General features: G+C 46.5%; 1 protein-coding gene across 1 annotated transcript; it reads right to left on the reverse strand.

The window, feature by feature from the left end:
- Positions 1-1,055: 1,055 nt before the first annotated feature.
- ENO4 (enolase 4) lies at positions 1,056-23,826 on the reverse strand (the record flags this gene model as incomplete). Its single annotated transcript, XM_080913620.1, is given in 16 exon segments — positions 1,056-1,130; positions 1,134-1,220; positions 1,222-1,239; positions 1,241-1,363; positions 1,829-1,892; positions 3,744-3,943; positions 5,342-5,467; positions 7,498-7,665; positions 8,473-8,529; positions 9,528-9,581; positions 10,972-11,103; positions 11,208-11,377; positions 13,191-13,333; positions 20,338-20,528; positions 21,808-21,936; positions 23,662-23,826. Coding segments are annotated over 16 exon segments (1,902 nt in total).

Genomic DNA, 23,826 nt, shown 5'->3' on the forward strand with positions numbered 1-23,826 from the left:
CTGCTTGGGTTTCACCTACAGGTGTGACATTTGGAGGCATCTGATGTGCACGAGCAGAGGCCAGCCCTGCACAAGAATGCCAACTACCCACTCTGAGGGAAACCACAGCAGACAGGGACCATCCTAGAAGAACCAAGTAAAATAACGACCATACTTAAGTGGCTGACATTTTGCCAAGGTTGGCTCCTCAAAAGTGGGAGTGGAGCTATTTGCTTTGCTAATTTGGGACATTCTTCGAGTTTATCTAACAGCTTTAGAGAAATTCTCACTAATCACTTAATCCATCCCAGGATGCCCGGGGCACTGGGCTAGCACCTAAAATGGGGGTGGGTCTGGTCCCTGGTTCTTTTTGATGTTCCAAAGCAGCTGACTTTTCTTAGGAACTGGAAGATAAGAGAGGTCTTTGAAGGCCCTACAAGTCAGCAGGACAAAAGAGATGATATACCAGGACAGACAGGCCATAGTACCACACAGTGAACATTCGGACTGCCTTTATACAACTCAGAAACCATCTTCTAACTTCACCTTTATTCCTCCTGAATCTTAGGGTGTGCTTGAAGATCCCCATTTTTAGTTAAACATGACAACACTTTTGTTGTTTAATAAAGATAGGGTTTCTCTGTGTAGCCCTATGACGCTCTCTTAAATCATAGTTTCATCAGTCTCTTTATCTCTGCTTGTTACGGCCACCTCTGGGCCAATGGGTAGTATTAAAATTTAAAGATGAATATTTAGTAAGCGTTTTCTCCAACAGGGACACAAGAAGCTCCCCATGCAGACAAAGTTTTGGTCCCATAAACCATCAGTTCCTTTCCTGAGTGACCTTAGCTCTCCATGAGACCTGTTAGAATCAACATGCCACCTACTTGAAGTCAAACAAGTTGTTCCCAGAAGGAACACATCTGCCTTTAACTTTCAAGGGCTGTACAGAGAAACCTAAGTATAATTTGGGCCATAACAAAAGGCAGGCTTGGAGATTCCAATCAATTAATTCTATTGAACACCACCAAGCAGCCTATTCAGCAAGGAGGAGGGTGGCTGAGAGTCTTAACCATTCAGGTAAATAGATAATCCATTAAGCCAACAATGGACATTGTGGAGAGTGCTATCCTGCTCCTGTCAGCGTTGATTTATAGTCTTTGGATTGTCCCGCCCTCCTGCCGAGGGACCTCTATTCCCTCCCTTCCAATCTTTGTTCCCTTGTTCAGGGCTATGGGGAAAACAAAGCAGACAAGCAGAACATACCCCATGCTCCACTCTGGATGAGTTCTTCCTCTATAGCAAGAAGGCGGTTGTATTTGGTCATCCGTTCACCCCGAGAAAGACCCCCCAACTTGATAAACCGGGCACCGAGTCCAACAGCCTGTGGGGGGGGGGTAAGTTTTAAACAGCAGAATTTTGGTTTTAAGCAGTCCTTTGGAACTGCTCCCCGGATCCTGTGAGGGGTTTTCTCTTCTGAAAGCACAGTGGCCTGCTGACAGGCTGAGCGCTGATGGTGAACAGATAGAGTGGTTGACGGTCCATCAGGCACTTTACCAGTCCTGAGAGTGCGCCGATTTCATCGGGGCACGGCCTGGCCTTTTGCACCCCGTTTTAGGAGGAAGATTACAAGTGTGCATCCCCAGTCATTCTATTACGCCCATCATTTCCCCCTGGACTTCAATTTTTGCCTCTTTTAAAAAGTTCAAAGATTAGCGCTTTGCAAAAGGGGGCTGTCTGGGAGGAAGCATGTCTGTTTCCTAAAAGGTTACTGGACTTTCTCCACCAAAGGCTGCATTTCCCTGAAATACCAATTCATCACAAAAGTGGTGTTTTGTTCTGCACTTACCAAATCGACAAGGCTGTCATCAGAGGGCTCCGAGTCCGCACATCCAAAGACAGCCAGGTGCTTCCTACCTGCAGAAGCGGCTCCTGTCACTCATGTGTGGCTTACAAGTAATTCACATTTGTGTAGGACTCTGACTACAGCTAGAAATGTCCTAGATTTAAGGGTTTCTGGGGATGGATCAACTATCTGACCACTTGGGCATTTCCACCCCAAACGTGCATTTTTATTGCCCCAGATCTGTTTGGTTCTTTTTTAGTATCTTATATGCTATTTAAAAGTAGGGAGGTGGGGCAGTGGGCAGGTGAGATGTTCAGCGGGTAAGAGCACTTTCTGCACAGGCATGGGGACCTGAGTTTGAATCCCTGGGGTCCCTGTAAAAGCTGTGTGCAATTCCACTAACATCTTTAACTCCAGTATCTCAACAGGGAGAGGAGACAGGAGAAACCCAGGGAGCTCTCAGAATGGCCAGCCTGGCCTATGCAATGTGACTGAGGTGACAAACAAGGTGGCCGGAGAGAACCTGTGCCTGAGGCTGTCCTCTGACCCACACTCACAAACGAACAGCCATAAAGAAGCACAGAGACATTCGCCACTGCCCTTAAGATCCATGGGATGTAAGATACGGGATGTCACTACTGAAAGGGTTGGGGGATGTGCTCCAAGCCCATCACCTTATAAGATCATGGCTGTGACACTCAACCCATCGCATGGAATCCACACCTGGCATAGCCACTTTCTCAATGTATCCTGGAGAAATTTACTCAAAGGAATGTTTTCCTGGGTAACTCAGAGTTGCTAGCCTTTACACTCTCTCTATACACACAGGGCAGCCATGGCCTCTGTCTAGCTCACTCTTCCATACAGATCTCCTACATCTGTGGAGGAAATGAGTCTATAATTAAATTAATTGTTGTGTGTTCACTTGGGGTGTGTTTTTATGTGGGTGAGCATATATACATGTAGATTTGGGAGAATATATATATGCATTTGGAGATCAGAGGACACACTCAGGTCTTGGTCTTCAGGAAGCCTTCTATTCCTTCCTTCCTTCCTTCCTTCCTTCCTTCCTTCCTTCCTTCCTTCCTTCATTGAGGTAGGGTGTCTCATAATCTCATCACCAGGTAGGCTGGACCAGCCAGCCACCAAGTCCAGGGACCCTCCTGCCTAGCTCGGATTACACCATCAATACCATCAGTCTAGCTCGCATCACACCATCAACACTATCAGTCTAACTCGCATCACACCACAATACCATCACTGAGATTATAAGCCTACACTTGTCTTTTTACATGGGTTATGGGAATTGAACTCATGAGCAAGCAAACTGGTTGTGGTGTGGAGGGACATTCACAAGGCCATACCCAGGTATGCCAGACTAACATATACGGTCCTTCTGCTCCCTGATGGAGCTCGGTGCCTCATCTTTATGAATGCCAAGCTGTTTCTCTAAGCCTAAGGACTTCACTGTTTCTGGTGACCTCACAAAGGTACCAGCTGCTTCCAGGGCAGGATTCAAAGCTTTCAGCCTCTCCCATGGCAGTAAGGGCTGGGTACCCCTTCAGAGTGTCTCTATTCCTCTGTACCCCAGACGACCATCCTAGTGCAAACAGATGGGTGTGCTCAGATGGCTCTACGCTCTGGAAGGAAATCAGGCTTTAGTCCCTGGTATGGGCAGAAAGCCTTGCCTGCTGTGAGGCTGCCCGTGGTGGCCATCAGTGAAGGGTCTGACCTTGTGGGCTGAGGCTGCCATGGAACATCATGGTGCCGTCCCTAAGCTGCACTCAGTCCCACACCATGGCTGGACTTTTTCTGCTTTCAAGATTTAATCCTCGGTTTTCATTAGCTTGGGCATACCGTGTGGCTTTGGCTCCTTGTGTAACCAAGCCATTACAGGTCTCGAAGATCAATAGTTTACTCACTGTTGATGAGATGGGTTATTTCCACCAAGTCAGACATTGTGGTTTGGTTCGTGTGCTTGATGATCAGTCCATGGGACTTCAGGGTGCTGATGCTTCTGTACTCTAGGAGTTTAGAGATGCTTCTGGAAGCAGCACCTGCGATTATGTAGCACCTGGAAGCCAGAGCCGTGTAGAGGCTGTCCCACTGCTCAGAGTCCTGGGCAAACATTTGAGAGTTGATCGTTTTAATGCCTCGAATGCCATCACAAAACAACAGCCATAGCGGCACATAATTGTCACACACTTCTTCTGAGATATAATCTCCTTGACATCTGTGCCCCAAGGAACCCTGTGTCACTGTCAGAAAAATTAGAAGCTTTGTGGGGAGAAGCTTCAAGTAATTTGATTGGAGCCAGAAGATCTTGTGGGGAAAAAAATAAAAACAAAATCCCAAACATTAGTGCCTCAAGGGTTATCCCTGCTCTGATTGTCGTGTTCTTTAAGCCCCAGGAAGAATCACCATTTAGTGTAGTCCGTGGTGCAGTTCACACCGACTGGCTAGAGGATTCTTCCGTCATTTCTATGAAACAAACACCTAAATAAAAGGCTTGGAAGAGCCTTAACCATTTTTACCAAGTCAGTGACGGTGAGACCACTGCATGGCATGGAATGTATGTGTGTGTGTATGTGCATGTGTGTGTGCATGTGCACCTGTCCGAATGAGGGTGCACATATGCATACATGTGTATATATGTTTATTCGTATAGCTACATGCACATAGAGTTATCCTGGCCACTGGACCAGACTTCAAGCCATCCTGTATTTGCTGACTGTGCAGGTAGAAACCATTGTATTGATGGCTGTCCTTCCAAGGCCCAGTGAGGCCCTGAGGTCTGCTGTATTTTCTGAGAGAGAGACAAGTATTCTAAAGAAGAGAAGGAGCTGGGAAGTCCCAAGCCCCAAGTTAGAGCTATGTGGCTTTCCTATTATGTGGAATGTGATTAGTTGTCTCAGATGTGTGTTCAGTACACAGATGGCTCTCAGATGCACAAAACCAAGAGTTACACTTTGGGATGAGGACTTTTGTGGCCTGGAGATGACCCTTGTTAGATGCATTCATTTGAATACACTGCAAAGCCTCAGGATCTCAAACCTTCTAAAAATATAGCTGTTACTTTTATGGATACGCAGTGAACGGCCTTAGACCGAGAACTATCCGGCTTCGTAAGAGTCCCATTCCGTGAGCACATGGAAATGATATATGATTAACCTATCGAAGCACCAGCTGGCACAGCAGGGACGGCTCTGTCAGTCTGGCTGCCTGTAAATACGCAGGTTCTCCTGAAGGGCTTACGAATGGCTTGTTTCATTTCACAGACGGGCAAGCACCTAGGTGATTGTGTCCCCGCTATTCATTTGCTTAGTAAGTGGCTTTTCATAAATGCCAAAACAAAGTAGCCCAGCCCCAGCCCAAATTATAACACATTCCCAGTAACAGAGGTCCAGAAGAATGGGGCTTTTATTCTGCTTTCTTATAAAATGTGGAAGGTGAGAGCGCTTACTTTATCCCATGTAAAATATATGTTCCGAGACAGAAAAGGTGGGCCCTGCTTACCTCCTTCCTGAAAGGATCAATTAAGGCGATTATGGACGGATACTTGTTGATCAGGTCCACGTAGAGCTCCACCATCTCAGCTGCGCTTTTGTAAGTGCCTGCCATCACTTCGTACCTCCCTTTACTCTGAGGTGCAAGGAAAGCAGTGGCGGGTAAGGGTGGGTTCCTCAGGAGCTGCCACCTTCACTCTCTCACACCGACAGTCATACCTTGGTTCTTTCGGAGTGGGCCCCATTGCACGGTCTATGCGCTCTAACTTTTGTGCAGTTTGTAACCTGGGGAAGTCAAGTCACCCTTGTTCTTGACGCCCCAGAGAGCTCTTCCCACAGATTGTGGATGAAGCCTTCTGTACAGCAAACCATTGGGCACAGAGTGGGAGAAGAATGACTTTTTACTTAGGTTCATGACATGGTTGTGCGGGACCCCAGCTGCCCATGTAGGTGGAATATTAATAGCCCCGCATCCTCAAACTGTCAAGAGCAGCAGTGTAGACCTGCCCACTCTGTGTAGACCTGCCTACTCTGGAACCCACTGTCTTTCAACTGGCAGGGATCAAGTCTCTCATTTCCCTTTCTGTAAACATCATAAACTGTGAAATCAGGTTGAAGCTTTTGCATGCTAATATCCAACATGAGAATCCAGCAATCCTGGGAAGGTGTTGCTGGGGAGCCACACACTGCCCTGGAAGGGAAGGTTCTGGTATAAGCCTCTTCATGTGATTTCTGCAGAGACTCTTAGAGTTAAGTGTGGAAATAAACTGGGTTGCAGTTTAGTCCTGTAAGACAGAGAAGCTTATGCTCAAGTCTGTGGTAAGGGGTGGCTCTAGGGATGCTTAGGTTAGGGAGGAAGGTGGGCTAGGAAGCAGGGCAGGGCACAGTTTGCTTTGCTAGTGAGCTGTTCCAACTAATAGATGGGCTCTGCTGGAACTACACAGGGTCATGTGAAGTCTACAGTTAAATGGATTTCTACCCTTTTCATATTAAAAAGCAGGAAGAAGTTTCAGCTTCTATAATGAGAACCTTAAACATCCTGTCTTGTCAGTGAAGAAACACTAACGACTCTGAACTCACGTTATCTTGAGAATTATCTGATATCAACCTAATACATTTTACTAAATATGAGCAATAAATGCCCATTCTAGTTAGCACTACCAGACAGAATGCTCACAGTCCTTGGTATACACTGCCGGTGAAAACAGGCAACTACTTCTCTTAATGGTATGCTCAGGCACCAGTCATTACATGAACGGGAAATTAAACATCCCCTTGTGCTTAGTTTCTTCAGAAGTAAAATAACTTCTAGAAATCAGCCAAAACTTAGGGTTCTTCTATACTGCTCAGGGTTTCCTTTGTGGTGAAAGTGAGAACCACAGTTAAGTGGAATCCTATTCGCCTGAACCTGACATTAATTACCAAGTTGGTACTAGCGTGCCTCAATATGACAGGCATTTTATAAAACCAAGACTCGGCACGAGTGCACGTGAGAAAGAATGGGGAGCGAACGTAAAACAGGAAACTTGACTACATTTCCTGACAGAGTCCCAGGTATAGAGATGAACTGCTGTAGCCTGGGGTGGAGGTGGGGGGAGGGGTGGGGACAGGGGATGGGAGGGGTAGAAGGTGGGGTGGTGGTGACAGTTTGCATTTCCTTTTAAAATGTTCCCCTCTATAGGTGACATGATTGCCTGGTGATGGTCCAGGCTGGAGACAAAGATGCATTTAGTTGAATTTAAACTCTTTTTCACTTAAAAACAGATTTATTTATTATCTTATGTATTTGAGTACACTGTGGCTGTCTTCAGACACACCAGAAGAGGGCATCAGATCTCATTACAGATGGTTGTGAGCCACCATGAGGTTGCTGGGAATTGAACTCAGGACCTCTGGAAGAGCAGTCACCACTTGTAACCACAGAGCCATCTCTCTAGCTCCAATATTTTCACTTTTAAAACCATTTTATGTGTCTATTTTAATTGCAGAATTTCTGTTTATAATCATGATATTCTAACGTTACTTTAAAAAATGTTAAGTTCGATTTGGCCTTCCCAGCTCCATTTGTTATGCACATGATGATGGTGACATCTCAGAAGATATTCAGGTACTTTCTGACTTAAAAACCCTGCCCTGTAGGCCGGGTGGCCGTTCCTAGAGACTTACGTAGTCCATCAATTCATGCCCAGCACAGTTGATGGCGAGATGTAAGTTCACCCCCAGCTCTAACCCCAGGCTCAAACAGATGGCTTGAATAAGCAGCAGCGGCTGTTCTATGGTGTCGTAGTTGATGGTTAGACAGCCAAGATGAGACACCTTGCCAGTGATCGGTGGCTGTAAAATCAGAGGAAAATGGCACGGGTTGCCATGGTGTGTTTAAGTTCTTGGAACGCCTTGTGGTAGAACATGGGCCTCCAGAGGTCTACTGTTCCTATTTCGGATGACTTCTAAGTCCACACCCAGCCCTGGACAGAGCATACAATTCCTCAACACATCTGGCTTTTCTCTTCAGTGTGCCTATATACTCTGACTGCTCTGCCCTTGTGCATCGGGCTAACCTGAGCTACAACCACTAGGCTATCCCTATAAACATCTGTAGTTCTGGAACTTGGTCAATCCTCTTTGAAACCTACTTTTTTATGTTCCATTTTCCTCTGGGTGAGCATGACTGTGATGCTTTTTTAATTGGTGCAGCGAGCTGATTCGGTGGGTGAAGATACACCCCACCAAGCCTGGTACCCAAGTGCCATGAGGTGGGGGGAGGGGACCGACTCCTCAGAGCTGTTCTCTGACCTTGAGCATGAACATTGCCCTTCTCCTTTCTTCCTCTGTTAGTGATACAATCACTATCTCGACTGCTCATGTATGTCTGTTATTTATAAAGGTGGCCTCTCCCCCATGTCTTTCACCTACAGGGTCACATCCGGTCCTGTGCTCCCAAAGGCTGCCTGTGCTCTTAAGATCTCAGCTAGCTGGTGGTGGCTCTGGAGCCCTGCAGCCAGGAAGAGGGAGGTCGAGGCCTCTATGTTAGACTGAACTCTATAGCAGCACTCTTGGAACCAATTCTTTCTCAGTGACTTAGACCTGGTCTTGGAAGTACAACACTAAGGAGGAGAAAGGGCCCACTCAGAGCCCACTCACCTGAGCTCTTTTGCCCCCATTATGCCCTTTTTTGGTCTCTTGTTTTGGAGGTGGGAGCTATGGGAAGAGAAGATAAAGAAACATGTTACTTAGTATTCAGGTACCCCTGTGACAGCGAGCAGAGCTGTGGGCCTGTGGCTGGTTATTCTTAGGGGGCTGGTCATTTATACTGTGGGTTTTACCCCCATTCACATGTGTACAAAGTTTGGCCGAAAGCAGACATGTGGAGATCATTCCAGCCATGCCCTTCTTAAAAGTCCCCAAGTACTTCTCAAACGCATCTTTAGCTCACCCTCTCCTTGTGTCTCCTCACTCACCTACATATTCACGCTACCAGCGAACAAACAGGTCACATTAGGAACCGCTGGTGTGTACACACACTCCTTGTGCACACACTCCTTGTGTCCACACACTTTTTTAGGGCAGGCAGAGACCAAATCCTTGCTTAACTGCTTGCCCGTGTGGGATGGCAGTGTGGGCTTTACAGGCCCAATATTCTCAGCAAAATCAAGGTGGCTTTGGCCTTTTTCGAGAGCCAAATGTCACAAAATACTTTGCAAATCCTAACGGATGACCTTACCAAAGAACCAGTTGTCTGAGAGAGTAAAACAGGACTATGTAGTATCCTCGGAAGACTGATCTGCTGCTAGTGAGCAGTGTGTGCACTTGGATCACAGGAAGCTTTAGCTGTCAGCTTGACACAAACCCAGAGTCACCTAGGAGGTACCCTGAACCCAAGAACTGCCAGATTAGACCAAGCCAGCAAGTGGTAGCCCCACAGTTTGGGTTTCATGTTCCTGCCTGAGTTCTTGCCCTGACTCAGTGATGCATTGTTACCTGAAAAGTGAAAGCCAGATGAACCCTCCCCTCCCAGGTCGCTTTCCTGGTCCTGGTGTCTGTCACAGAGAGCAGACTAGGAGCAACTTGGTTTGCATGAGAAACCCAAAACAAACAAGTATGCTCTCCACAGTGACAACAGCAATTCTGGTTTAAGTCCAAACTGAACCGCAAGCTGGACCGAGGGCCAGCTGTCGCCCAGCCTCCTTTTTACATACCGTCTCCATCGATCTGTTAACTTGTTTCTGAATTTCCAGAAGCAGCTCGATGCCCTGTAAGCAGAACAGCCAGGGTGTACAACTGTACAATTTTAGGTTTCAAATATGAAAGCCATACCCTGGTGGCCAGTGTTTCCTGGGACTGCTCATGGACCCCCTATGGAGGATGGCCAGTCTACACAATAAGACAGACAAATGTTAATTTCGGGCCCCCTCTCGGGCTAAGTGTGAGTGACAGGCTGTGCCATGGTATCTTTATTGTGAAAACTGACTAAGTGTCTTTATCACATTCTCTTCACCAAGGTGGACATGGCACAGGCCACCAAGGAGGCCTAGCTAAGTTAGTTCGAATCCACAGTCAATTAAGAAAGAGAACTAGGTGGGGAGTGCTGGGGGGGGGGGGGGTGGAGAGAAGGTTCATCTGGAAGGCACTTGTTTTTTGCGAAGGGGCCATGGGTTCAGTTCCCAGCATCCACATGGTGGCTAACAATTGTCCATAACTCCAGTTCCAGAGAATGCAGCACCCTCTTCTGGTCTCAGGCCCTGCAAACACATGGTGCGCAGGCACACCTGCAGCTAAAACAGCCATATGCATAGAACAGGCATAAATTAATCTTTGAAGGGTGGAAGAGGGGGTGTGCTGCGATGGCGGGTTCTGCACAGGGGGATGATGATGGGGGGCGACACACAGAGCATTCTGGGACCCCTCTCAGCATAGCGGATAGTGACTCAGGATCCTGCCGTCTGCCTGTGGCCAGACAGAATCTGGCAGCTGGTGTGTCGCATATAAACTCTAGTCACTTGTAATTTGTAAAGCGTGAGGTGATAATTTTGTTTAAAAGGGGGCTCTTCTTCACAGAGAAAGCAAGTGAAGCTTTTATAAAACTTATCTCCAATAACTTGGGGGGAAAATTCACTCTTTGCAAGAGACACTGGGGAGAGTCTCCTCTGCTTTTCCTGTGAGCATTCACCACAGCATGAGGCTTATGCAGTTATTTCTAATGCGGGGTGATGTAGGAGTGCACCACCCTGAGAAATGAAGCTTTGACGCAGGGTGCATTCACTTCACACATAGGCACTGACCGCCCCGTGCGTGCGTGCGTGCGTGCGTGCGTGTGTGCGTGACTGCTGGGCCGCCTGCCAGCCTGGACTTCTTCCTAACAGAAGCAGATGCCACCGCCCAGAAGTAAGCAAAGTCCTCCTCATGATACCTCAGATGCTGGCTTTTCCACACAACACGAGACCTTGCTCCTGGGAATCACTCACGTGAACCAAGGCTGTCTAAACCAGACATCTTTCAGTTAGTCCTTGCTGCCTTCCTACTTACTCCATTCCCTAAAATACCATTTAATTCACTTTCCCTTGATTGACACTAAAATTCACCAATGATGGAGGTGGGGGCAGAGGAGAAAATGGGAAAATTGTCTTAGCTGTTATCGGGTACTTGTTTGGTTGTTAATCCAGGACTGGGAATACAAATCACTTCTTTCATTAAATGTAGCTTCCCAGGTGACGACTTCCCACAGCTCAGTATGGATCCCATCAGGAGAGGCATAGTGAAAGTCGACTGCTGCTCCTGAAATGTGGGAAGTGAGGGCAGGTGAGCGTGGCAGCCATGTTCACTCCTGGCACTGCCATGTTCCTGGCTTCATGCCGTGGACGGGATGTGAAGTGTCTTACCTGGTCATGCTTCAGTAATGCAAGGGTTAAGTACAGAGGCGCGCTGGCCAAGGTGGCGCTGGCTTTGGCCACTGCCAGGGACACAGCTCCGATGGCCATGCTCCCGTGGAGGACTGGCTCCGGGGGCTCTGGGGATATGATGGGTTTCTCCAAAAGAGTGTCCCTCCGTCCTAGAGAGGAGAGCACAGAGAAAGGACTCTTTTCTAGAAATCTCACTGGGATAAAACCACATTTTAATGCTGTGCTCACAGATGCCCCACACAGAGGAGAGGGAGAAGGCCAAGGCTGGGCCTTCTTAGCTCCTGAGGATTTTCAGATTTGCTGACTTAGCATTATTCAGTCATCCTCGGCCATGGATTCTGCCTAATGCTTTATAGGCCAATTACCATAAACTTGGTCCACAGTCGTGTAAGGTACATACTGCCACTCCCGCACTTGCTTGTAAGTAAAGTGGGGTTTGTTGTGCTTGAGAGACCACAACATATTGATTGCCTAATAGGTTACAGGAAGGAGATGCAAACTTGCTTTAGAGTCTGAACCCCAAACCCCGCCCTTCTCTATGTCACCGTAGCCCCTACTTACCTAACCCTGAGAGCCGCTTCATGTGTTTCCCTAACTTGCTGTCTCTCCAAGCCCAGAGAGAGCCACGGTTTGTTGTGTGTTTGCCTACTATCTCTAATCAAGCCCAACAGTCTACCTGGGGTCCTCAGCTGTCTTCGCTCTGCCCAAGAACAGAGTCCCTCCTAAGCCAGTGGTCTCCTGTTCTTCCCTACAGCTACCCCGGGTCCTCAGCAGAGATAAGATGCATCAGCATCCAGCACAGGTTAGTACTGAGCAAATCCCTGCCCCCACCATAGTTTCTCTTCCCTTAAGCTCTCGGTTTTGTGAGTTAAATGCAACTGCCAAATGAAGGGTCACTGTGGGCCCCACGCACAGCTCAATCTATGTTGTCTACCACAGCGTCTGGGGAAAGACTGGTCTACGGTGGCTCTTTTGGTCAGTTGTCTTCCCCTCCCTGAACCTCAGCAGCAGAAACAATGAGATAAAGGATCACGGTTTCATCACCTTAGTTCCTGGTCTAGAGCTTTCTCCACTAATGAGACACGCTTCCGCTCACGTGACTGTGTGCTCACATGTGCTCTGATTCAAGGGATGAAAAGAGCTCATGATTCCAGGGGCAGGCCTAGTGTTATTGGGCTGGAGGGGCTGCTGTTGGCAATCTGGTGGAAGTATGGAGCAGAGGTCAGATTGAAGCAAAGCTTCATAAAACAAATGCTAATTGATAGGTGGGCTCAAGACCAAAACACTGTATCTTGCAGGTTAAGGTTTCTGTTTGCACTTAAGACACTTAAGTTCCTGTTTGCCTTATGCAGGTTAAAGTTTCTGTTTATAGTTTAAAAACTGTAAGTTCCTGTTTGTCCTTTGTTAATTCCTTGAAAGTTAAGTTTTCTATTTATAATTAAGAATTAGTCCCCTGATGTGAGCTGCTTGGGACCCCATTCATGTGATGAAATCCTTACCATTGTCTTCCCTTTCCTTCAATCTTTCTAACATAGTCGTCAGCTCTCACCCTTGTGACCGCCTTATCTCTCCTATCAAAAGGACTTCAAGGGCCCAGAAGGGGGCTGATCTCTCAAATCCCAATTTAGGGTGCAACAGCTGGCTGGCCAGTCCTGGGTGATCCCAAAATACAGCTTGCTTTAGTTGAACAATCCTGGACATGGCCTTTTTTCCTTGTGACTCTCAGGTTTAACAGATCTGCAAACAGAGCTTGCCACCACCAGAGCAGACTCTACTGGAGGATGGCTTTTCTGATTGCTTCTAGGAAATTTCAAGGAGGTGCAAATTCCCCGCCCTCCAGGCCCCTACCTCCTTTTTCATATCTCCCCCACTGCCACTCCTGAGGGAGTTTTATTCAGTAAGTGCTCACCTATGAGTAAGAGCGCAATCCTTTTGTTTCACCCCTTTCTTCCTCGCACTCACCTGCCTTCTGTCCTTTCTTTTTGGAGGGAGGTTGGGGAGGCGATGGCAGAATTACTGGAGGAGGAGCAGGAACTGCCTCCTCCTGGCTCCTCTCCAACTCTTTTCTCTCTTTATCTTCTTGTACTTTATGTTCAAAGAAGATCCTGAATGGCCAGGAACACAAGTCTTTACAATGGAACGCCATGTTTCAACGCTGACCCCAGTGATGTTACAACAATATGATTTTTTTAAGCTGATGAGGAGCAAATTAGCTTTAATTTCCAAGGTTAACAAAAGTAATATTGGTGCCAAAACCATTTTTTCTTTCCGAGAACCAAAATTCATTTTGCCTGGAAAGCAGTGCTTTCTAGGTGTTCATCTCTGAAAATTATTTGAGCTCTTTTTAATGCTCTCAAAATAAAACTTGAAGACACAAATTGATGAAGGGTGACTGGATTTTTTTTTTTTTTAACACAAATGACATTCAGAAGCCAAACCATTCAGGAATCCTTAGTGGAAATAGTATTGTACAGATGTGAGAGCTGAGAACTCACCTTGGCTATTCTGCATGAGCAGGGTGAAGCGCTAACTGCTGATCTCCCCAGCCTCCCTCCTTCCTTTTGATGTGTGTGAGACTTAAAATGAGCGTGTAAAAAAATGTTGGGGAGACCCTAGTAGACACAACTACCCAACAGTTCACCACCCCTCCCCCACCCCTGAGTAAAAAGATAACAGCTTCTAGACAAAAAAGGAAAATGAAAACATCTCACGGAGACACGGACCACATCAGCTTTGCACAAGGCTCTAGCCTTAGTAATAATCCTCTGAGAGATTCATATCAGCTCAGGACTCCCAACACCATATTCTCAGCACAAAGGAGATCTGTGCCAGAGGGACAGGGTATGGATGAGGGACAAAGATGGGAGAGGGAGGACTAACTGGGGGAGGGGAGAAGGAACAGGTGAGAGGCAATGAGGCTATTTGTGCTACCACTGGGACAGAGGTCTGCCTCTGGATGGAGAGGAGAGAGATATGACCCGTAGGTTTATAAAAAAGGAACTTTCATGTTAGACGGGGAGTTTAATTTTAAATTGCTCTTGGAGTCAGCCTCAGGGGAAGGAGGTGGCCCAATAAGAAAACAGACCTTGATGAGTAGCTTTAGAAATGTAATCTCTTTTTTTTTTTCCCCAAGGCAGAGAGAGGCAAGTGGGGAGAAGGGCAAGGCCTGCCAGAGCCATGATTGTGATGCCCACGCTGGCCAGAGTCCCTTCATCCTCATCTTTTTCTTTTGTTATAGGGTCACTGTGTTGTTAGGGGATCCAGGGAAGCTGGGCTGTTCGTCAAAACTAGGAAGAGCAGGCTGTGGGTCAGTGTACAGGTTCTGCAGGAGCTGAGGCTAGGGAAGTGTAGTTGACTAGGCTGGACCTGGATGTAGGTCTTGAGAAAACAGCTGGGGTTGGCACTGGGGTTGCTATAGCAATCTGTAGTTGATTTGAAATCTGCTGGACCAGACAGACTAGGGACAGGAGTAAAGGTACTGACTTTAGGAAAAAAAAAGTCTTATCTTGAATGTACATTTGAAACTGTTAGGTTTATAATTGGGTGTTTATGGAGAGAAGTCCCAAAACCAGGGAAAGGGGGAAGAGATTCCACCCTTAGGAAGAGGTAATAGGCAGGAAGACTTAGGCTGTTGGTTGGCAGAAGTCCCTTATCTGGAGTCTGTTTGAGAGTTCTTTAGAGGAACTAGGGAATTTTAGATTAGCTATATAAGGTTAATTGGTGAACAGCTATTAATTACCTGAAATCAGGGCCTGGTTGAGAGAATAAGTTGGGAAACTTTTGTTACAACAGCATAGTCTTTCCTGGGGTGTCCAGGTGGGTTTTGAAATTGAAATATCTTAGGAACAAGGATGATTGGGGAGGCTCTTAGCAAACCTTGAGAGGGATGATTTGGAACAGGTTCTGGGGTTGGAGTGGAAAGGCTGAGAGAACTTGGCTTTGGTTCCCAGAAGGGAACTTGAGCGGTCAAGGGTGCAAGTGGTCAGGAGTGGGGACAGGGGAGTCATTGGCAACTAGGGCTCTGCAGCAAGAGGCACTGGATAGTTTGTTGGATGACCTTGATCCAGTGGAGAACCTGGCCTTGAGAGAGAGAGAAAGAGAGAGAGTGAGAGACAGAGAGAGAGAGAGAGAGAGAGAGAGAGAGACAGAGACAGAGACAGAGACACAGAGAGACAGAGAGAAAGACACACACAGAGACAGAGAGAGACAGAGAGAAAGAGAGGGGGGGATGGCTTGGGTTTAGTTACATTTTATAATTGGGAGTGTAGGATTTATCCAGAGTGTTTGATGTTTGAGAATGTCTGGACAGCTAATGACTTCAGTAAGTCCATTGGTGGCGAATTTTCTGCAATCATTTGGGCAAAGGAAAAGTAGGGTGAGATGGAGATGTGTGTGGTTTGGGTGATCAGGACAGAACAGGAACTGGAAGGAGAGGGTGAATCCTGACAATGGGGGTATCATTCTGGTGTGGCAGCCTGGCAGGAAGGAGCTGCCATCCACACACAAAGTGTAGGCAGAAGTAGCTAGAGAGCCCTCCTGTGTGAGAGAGGGATCAGGCTGGAGGGTTTGAGGGGTTTTTGACAAGAGTGGTAGGGTCTGGGGAACCTGGAGGCAGAGATAAGTGGGGATGAAGGGAGGGAGCATGGGTATGAAATTGAGTGGTGAGTTTTTGGTAAGAGAAGTTTAGAGGGATGGAATCTGACATGGAGGAAGAGATTGGGATCCTCTTGAAGTTAGGGCTTGAGGGAGGTACTGGTAGGCATAGATTGGGTGGGAGTCAACAGGTTGTGAGGGAGTCGCTGAGTTTGTTTTCTAGATTTGGAGATGAAGAAAGGCTGTGGGGGAAGTGGGTAGACAGGGAAGCCAGCAACGGCTGGTACTGTCTAGTGTTTTGGAGAGGCTGGCAGCAGTGGGAAGGTTGGTTCTAGGAAGTGTAAGCATGAAAAAGCTACATAGATAATGGAGTCAGGCCTGGAGTAGAGAGTAGGACATATTAAGTATAAGAAACTGTGGGTGGGAGGAAGGAGGAGGTCCAGATTCGGCTTGGTATAAGGAATATATCAGGAGAGAGAATTTAGGAAGGAAATTGGCCATGGGATAAGAAGCAGAGATGGGTGGTTTAAAGTGCGGGACTTATGGACTGGGTAGAGAGGATTTAAGGTGGGTGATTTGGAGGGAGGAGTACTGAGCTTTGGAAGGTAAGATCTGGTAACTTCTAGAACTTTGGAAATGGAAGAGAAAGGCCATGTTAGATTGGCTATCTGAGAGGGTAGGGCTGCAAAGGAGGAGGTTAGTTATATACTGAAGTAAGGCGGGAGGAAAGGGGAGAAGGCAAGCCAGGTCTGTAGCAAGTGCCTGGCTAAAAAGCTGGGGACTGTCTCTGACTCCCCAGAGGACAGTCCAGATCAGTTGTCAGGGATTGTTGAGTCTCAAGATCCGCCTATGCAAAGGCCAAGTATTAGGAAAAGGATGAAGAGAGTGGGGGGTATATGGCCCATGGAGGTGTGGCGAGGCCTGGGGGCAAGGAAGATGCCTCTGGGGGGGCATGTTGGGAATCCCTTCCCCCTGAGGGACCAGCCACACAATGGTATAGTACAGAATAGAGTTTATTCAGGTCATGGGAGAGTTAAGAGGGTGGTAGAGGCAGAGAGAGAGAGAGAGAGAGAGAGAGAGAGAGAGAGAGAGAGAGAGAGAGAGAGAGAGGAGTAGAAGCTGACCATGAGCACGTGGAGGAAGAGGGGAGAAGGGAAGGGGAAGAGAAGGGGGTAGGGGTGGGAGAGCAAGGCTGCAAGAGAGCAAGAGCAAGAGAGAGAGGAGGGGGCAAGCAGCCCCTTTTATAGTGTCAGGTCACTGGGGCGGAGCATACCTGGCTACTGCCAGGTAATTGAGGGGTGGGCTTTACAGAATCCCAACACCAAGAGGTCTTGGAAGTGGACATCCAGGACTGAGAAGAAAGTGTCTTTAAGATTTAGGGCTGGAAGTGGTGTTGTCAAGGACAGTGGACAGGACAGCACAGGGGTTAGAGACTTCCGGTTGTAAAGGGACAGCAGCTGCCTTAATGGGGCCAAGGTCCTGGACCTGTGGCAGGTTCTGTCAGGTTTTGTGACTGTGAGGAGGCGGGATGTAGAGATGACGGGCTTGAGGCCCAGGCTTAGGCTGATTTTGGGTATCAGGCTTATACACATAGGCAAAAGGGTCTTTGAGGATGGCAGGGAAGCGTTGAGGATGTACCGCAAGGGAAGAAGAGGTAGTGTCCCATACAGTGGTGATCTGGTGGGGCACAGCTTGTAAAGAGCTGGAGGAGCCTGAGTTCTACACCCAGCTAAGGCGTCAACCACGGTGGCAGAGTGCCCACACTCTTTGTGTAAGATCCTAAAAATACTGCAGCCCACAAACTCTCTCATCCTTTTCAAAAGATCTCTTCCTCCCTCTCTCCTTCCTTTCCTCTGTCTTCCCTCTCTCTCTCCCTCCTTCTGTCCCCCCCCCCCCCATCTCTCCCTTTTCTTCCTCTCCTCCCATCTCAATTTACCTCCACCACTATGGAGGACAAAGAGATCAAGATCAAAAAAAAAAAAAAAGATCCAGAAACAGAAGAACATGAATCAGTTCAGATTTGGTTTGGGAGGGAGGGGGTACTCTGGGAGAAGAAAGGATGCAGTGAAGTAGAAGCTGTGGCAAACCAAACCAAACAAAACAAAAACCCAAAACAAACAAACAAACGAACAAAACGAAGGGGTCTGAGGGGTGTCTCACTTAAACCCAAGAAGATTCAAAAATAATTAAATTAAATAAATAATTGTTTTTTAAAATGTAGCTTTTCAAGGGTCCCCACCCCAGGTCATCATCCAACTCTGAGGCAAAAATCCAGCATGACATTGCTCGTGGCTGAGTAATGAAACTGAAGAGGCTACAGTTGCCCTTTGCCTGGGCAAAGGTGTTGACACCTTCCAGCTGCACAAAGGAAAGGTAATTCTAACCCACTTCTGAGTGTGGCATTGAATAACACTCAGCCCTACTTGGTTCTCTGATTTTAGAAGTTTAAAAAAAAAAAAAAAACCTAATCCAGGGCTGGAGGGCAGAATGTAACAAGCAGCCACTGTGACCACAGGGAAGGGTCTGAAATGCTCAAAGGTGGCCTGGAACAGAGGGAAGGGGTGTTCTCTCCATTTGTAACCTGATCTTAATCCTGAGAAAGTTCTATGATGAGCTCAGGAAGTTCTGAGCAGGGATGGAGGGTGTCTTCATAAACTTTCACAGGAAGAGTGTAGTAGCCAACTTTCAGGAGGGAACCAAACTTCAGGGACCTCTGGCTGCTTAAACTGTCTGTCTCCCCAACTTGGAAGTCTACAGCCCAACTTCTTAATCTGAGAGTCACAATTCCCCAAGGGGTCTAATAAGTCAGAGTCAGGGGTTACCGAGTATTTGGTAAAAGTAAAAAGGTTCCTGAACATGTTATGATTGAAAATAAACTCTAAATCAAACACTTAATGATTTTTTGTTATTTGGGTCTGAACACTCATGTGCACTTTGCATGGTCATACAACTGTCCTGCTACACAACACTAATAAACACAGCCCAAAACACCTCAGATTTAACACTAATGTACATTACACACTGTAGTATTTTGTTATATGTACAAGCTTTTTTATCTTGCTGAAATATCATGGTTTAATTCTATGAAACATTAATCTTTACTATCATCCCCAACAGGTAAATACTGAATTAGTGTATCTTTGGGTTGCACTGTCAGAATGTCTGAGTTTCAGGAAATGTCAGATGAGAGGGCTGAAGACACAGTTCGCAGGCAGAAGAAAACGCTGTTCCTGTAGAGACACCTAGAGGGGTCTCATGACCCTTTCACAGGGGTCACCCAAGACCATCAGAAAACACAGGGATGACTCCTAACAGTGCCAAAATTACAGTTATGAATTGGCAATGAAAATAATTTTAAGGAAGGTTGAAAACCACTGACCAGCAGTGGCTCACAGTCACCTACGGTTCTGATTCCAGGAGATCCAATGCCCTTTTCTGGTTCCTCTGGGCACCAGGCGTGCCTATAATACACATACATATATGTGCACAAGCATTCAAACACATAAATTAAAAAATTACAATTTTAAAAGCCAAAAGTGTTGTTAAATGAATTTTAGCTTGGAAGTAGGACAGAATTCCCAACAATTTCTGATATGCTTATAAACACAGTCCTGCTGTTTGAACTGTGCGTTCAGTGTGTTTATGCAAAGCAGCGTTCTCAGCTCTGACTGTTATAAAATCAAATACTGATCAACTCTGGGACTGGCAAAATGGCTCTGTAGGTAAAAGCACACATCTCCAAGCCTGGCAACCTGAGTTTGACCCCTGGAACTCAATGTGATAGAAGAAAAGAACTCACCCCCTCAAGTTGTCTTCTGATGACCTCCACAAGTGTGCAAGTATGTGCTGTGGCACACACACACTCATACACTCATGCATACAAAATGAATAAACAGATAAAAATGTTGAACAACTCTGAAAAAAGTTGAAGGTGCTCTGTGTCTTGTGGCATCAACTGTTCAGCCAAGATTTAATTCTAAATGTAAAAATCACATCTCCTTAGGGTGCAAACTTGCTTTAGTCTGTAATGAATGGTAAAATTATATACCAAAGACTCACTGTTACTAGTAAATGTTTGATTTATATACCAATTTTACCTATCTATGCATAGATAGATAGGGGTGGCCAACCTAACATGAAGGACCCAAGCTCCATGTCCAGCACCTATGTAAAAGGCCAGGCATGGTGAGGAATGCTTGTCACCTTAGCACTGGGCAGGCAGAGACAGAGGGGCTGACTGGCCAGCCAATCCAGCTGAATCGATGAGTTCCAGGTTAAAGTAGGATCCTTCATCTCAAAAGACAAGGTGGAGAGTGACCAAGGAAGCCAGCTGGTGTTGATCTCCGACCTTAACAAGCTTGTGCACATGTGTATGTAGTCTCAGACCTCTTGGGTAAAACAGGACAGTGAGTGGTCTAAGTTATGATGTTCCGCGGGGCCATTGCATAGACAGTGGAACATAAAGACAGCGAGGCATTTATGGCCGGCTATTATTAAGTTGAAATGGAAACTGTACCTGAGCCTGTGGTCCACCTCTGCCTGGTTGGAGGGGATCAGACCCCACAGCTCCTCTGTGATGGACTGATTGATCCACTGCACAGCTGTGCTCACTGCCTGGTCCCTTTCTGCCTCCTCAGCATCCACCACCTCTGGCAAAGCGTTCTCCACGACTTCAAAGTGAGCAGGAACCGCCACGGAACAGACGTGCTGGCAAGGGTACAAATGTGTTCTGCATTTTCTCTACCTTTCCCAGGAGGTGGGAGACTGAATCTGGCGCTTAACACTGGTAGTATTTTATAGTCAACTTCAAGGAGGAAAACAATACAGACATGTATATGTATATGTATGTGTATGTGTATGTGTATGTGTGTGTGTATGTGTATATGTATATGTAAATGTAAATGTATATGCATATGCATAAGTATATGTATATGTATATGTATAAGTATATGTATATGTATATGTATGTGTATGTGTATATGTATATGTAAATGTAAATGTATATGCATATGCATAAGTATATGTATATGTATAAGTATATGTATATGTATATGTATGTGTATGTGTATATGTATATGTAAATGTAAATGTATATGCATATGCATAAGTATATGTATATGTATAAGTATATGTATATGTATATGTAAATGTATATGTGTATGTGTATGTATATGTATAAGTATAAGTATATGTATATTTATATGTATATGTATATGTATAAGTATATGTATATGTATAAGTATATGTATATGTATATGTATATGTATATGTATATGTATAAGTATATGTATATGTATAAGTATATGTATATGTATAAGTATATGTATATATATAAGTATATGTATATGTATATATTTGCTCTAAGGCATGCCTGTTGAAACACTGAAGAAACTTGACTTCATGAAACATTTCAAATCACTCTCTTGTTAAAAGGCAGGTACAAAATCCTCATGTCTAGCTTTTCCTAGCTCTAGGCTACTACTTCTCCTAGAAATAGCTACAGATTTAACCATGACTATTCCCCCCTCAGAGACAGTCTCCCCTGTGACAATCTTATTTGTAACAAGTAGGTAACAACATGAATTAAGCCATTAAATTGTTTTTGTTTTTTAAATTGATTTTTGTCTTCCTGCAACCCTACTTCCAGTGTGAAAATTATCTACACAAGTGGCTTAGTGTTTTACTTTTCATACTCAAACACAGAAACCCAAATGTAGATGTACAGAACTCATTGTACCATACTGTCAGAATATTAAAGGTATTTTGTCTCTTTTCTTTCTTCTGCCTAAGATTATTTTCAGGCCAGTACACAGAAACATAGAGTGCACTGCATTGGTGATTGTTTGACTCAAGATTTTATGAATACCCATGAATAAATACATAAATACACAGCACAAACATTGAATTTAGACAACTCTTGTTAATTGGTACAGAGATTACCAATGGTGCAGGACACACCAAAGAACAGATTTTAACTGCCTCCTACCTTGGGGAAATTTTGAATGGTGCAGGATATTTCCACCTGTAGAGTAGGAAGTCCCAGGCCATCCAGTATGGTTTTCCCCACTATTTTGCATATGGAGGGAGGCTTCGAAAGTTTAGAAAAGTAGTTTGCCTTTAACACATACACAGAAGCAAAAATCAGAAAAACACACTGAATTTATCTACAAGGACAGACACACTGATTTCCTAACAAAACACCACCACACGTGTCCTTCCTCCATCTGGGTTAGTCCCACAGCTCTGCTGGGGCAGCGTGTCTTAGCAGGAACTCAGAGACGGGTCTTAACCCATGGACTTGGTGCCACTCTCAGCAAACCTGTGGCAAGCCGACCCGACTAACCCCCATCTTTTTTTCCAAGTTGTGGAAGTCACTGGTCTCTACAGTGATGCATTCAGATTTAAAAACTCTGAAGGGGTTGAGTTTTATCCCCACCCACTCCCAGGCAGGCACCTGGCTTTTCAACGGGGAAGACAGTGATGATCCTCTTGCCTACCTGGGCCACCTAACTCAAACAGGCCTCTTGGGGATTTTAGTGATTGCTTTAAGTGGCAGAGCAGAAGTCACTTGGTAGGGATCCAAGATTGACACCCGAAGGCTCAGCCCACTGTGGGCGGTGCCACCCCTGGGCAGGTTGACCAGGGATGTCTTAGAAAGCAGGCTGAGTAAGCCATGGGGAGCAAACCAGTAAGCAGCATTTTCCCACTGCCTCTGCTGCATTTCCTGCCCAGTCTTCCCTCTGTGATGGGGTGTGACATGGAAATGTAAAGCCAAATAAACACATTCCTAAGTTGCTTTTGGTCACAATGTTGTACTAAAGAATAGAAAACAAACGGGGTGCCCCTAACTAAGGTATGGGAGTTCCCAAAGAGCTGTATAAACCAGTGCCAGGCTGCCTAACAGACTGGGAAGAGACACCAAGTACCTGTGAGACAGAGTGAGGTGTCCTTTTAAAATTGGGACTAAACGACATGTCAACAGTGCCTTAAGGAAGAGAGAAAGCGGTCGAAATCTTTATCAGGCCTTCACTCAGCCATTCCACAAACAGTGAGGTTGTCCATATGTCCCACTGTGCGGGGGTAGGGGTGGGAGATCATTTAAATCCCCTAGCACAAGTTCTTTATTTAGAAAAGGGAGCTTGTTTGTTTGTTTGTTTGTTTGTTTTAATCTTGCAGAGTTTTCAGAAATGGAGATAAAGAAGAGTCATCCTTTTCCCGAAGCCAAAGCTGATGCACAGGGCTTCCCTCCTCATCAGTAGATCATCAGCTAACTCAAATTGTTACTGTAGGAAGGCCCTAGGAGAGCTCAAGGACACTCACTCAATAGCCTTAGAGCGAAATCTGCATTTAGGCACTCACTGGCCCAAGAAGCTGGGTACCTAGCTAATGTAGGGTACTTGAGGCTTGCATACCCGGGTGCTTAGGCTTGGAATCTGAGACTGGGGACAGTGGAGGGCAGTGGAAGCCAGTGGAATGGGGCCCGGGGTGGGCTGCGGCCAAATCCCCGGCGTTCGTTCCGGGGTCGAGCTTGTGTCCCCGCCTGCAGGCAAGGTGAGTTCGGGTCAGGTCTGTGATTTAGAAAACCAACGGCAGGTGGGCTAATTGAATATTAAAGAAGCTTGCCAGGATCGCGGCCACCAGAGCTGCAGAACTATCCACGGTCCTTCTGTTAACTCTCCGCATCCTACCCGCGCAACAAGCTCGCCTAGCTCTCGGCTGCACCCCCCGCCCCCACTCCGCCCAGCAGCGCGCAGGCGCGACTCCGTGGCGCAGGCGCAGACGCAGCGCGCTGCCGCAGCGCGAGTCTGAGGGCGGGAGGGAGCTCGCCGCGGGTCCCTACCAGGTGCCCGTAGAGGTCCGCAGGCTGGAGGTAGAAGGTGGAGTTGAGCAGCTCCTCCAGCTTGCGCGGGAGGTCGTTCTCCTGGTAGTACGCCATCGCCTGCTGCTTCAGCTTCTGCAGGTTCCTAGAGATCCCGCCGCTGCAGCCGCCGCCTTCGTCCCCCAT

The sequence above is a fragment of the Micromys minutus genome (genome assembly GCF_963924665.1).
Source record: "Micromys minutus genome assembly, chromosome: 2".
Taxonomy (NCBI): Eukaryota; Metazoa; Chordata; class Mammalia; order Rodentia; family Muridae; genus Micromys; species Micromys minutus.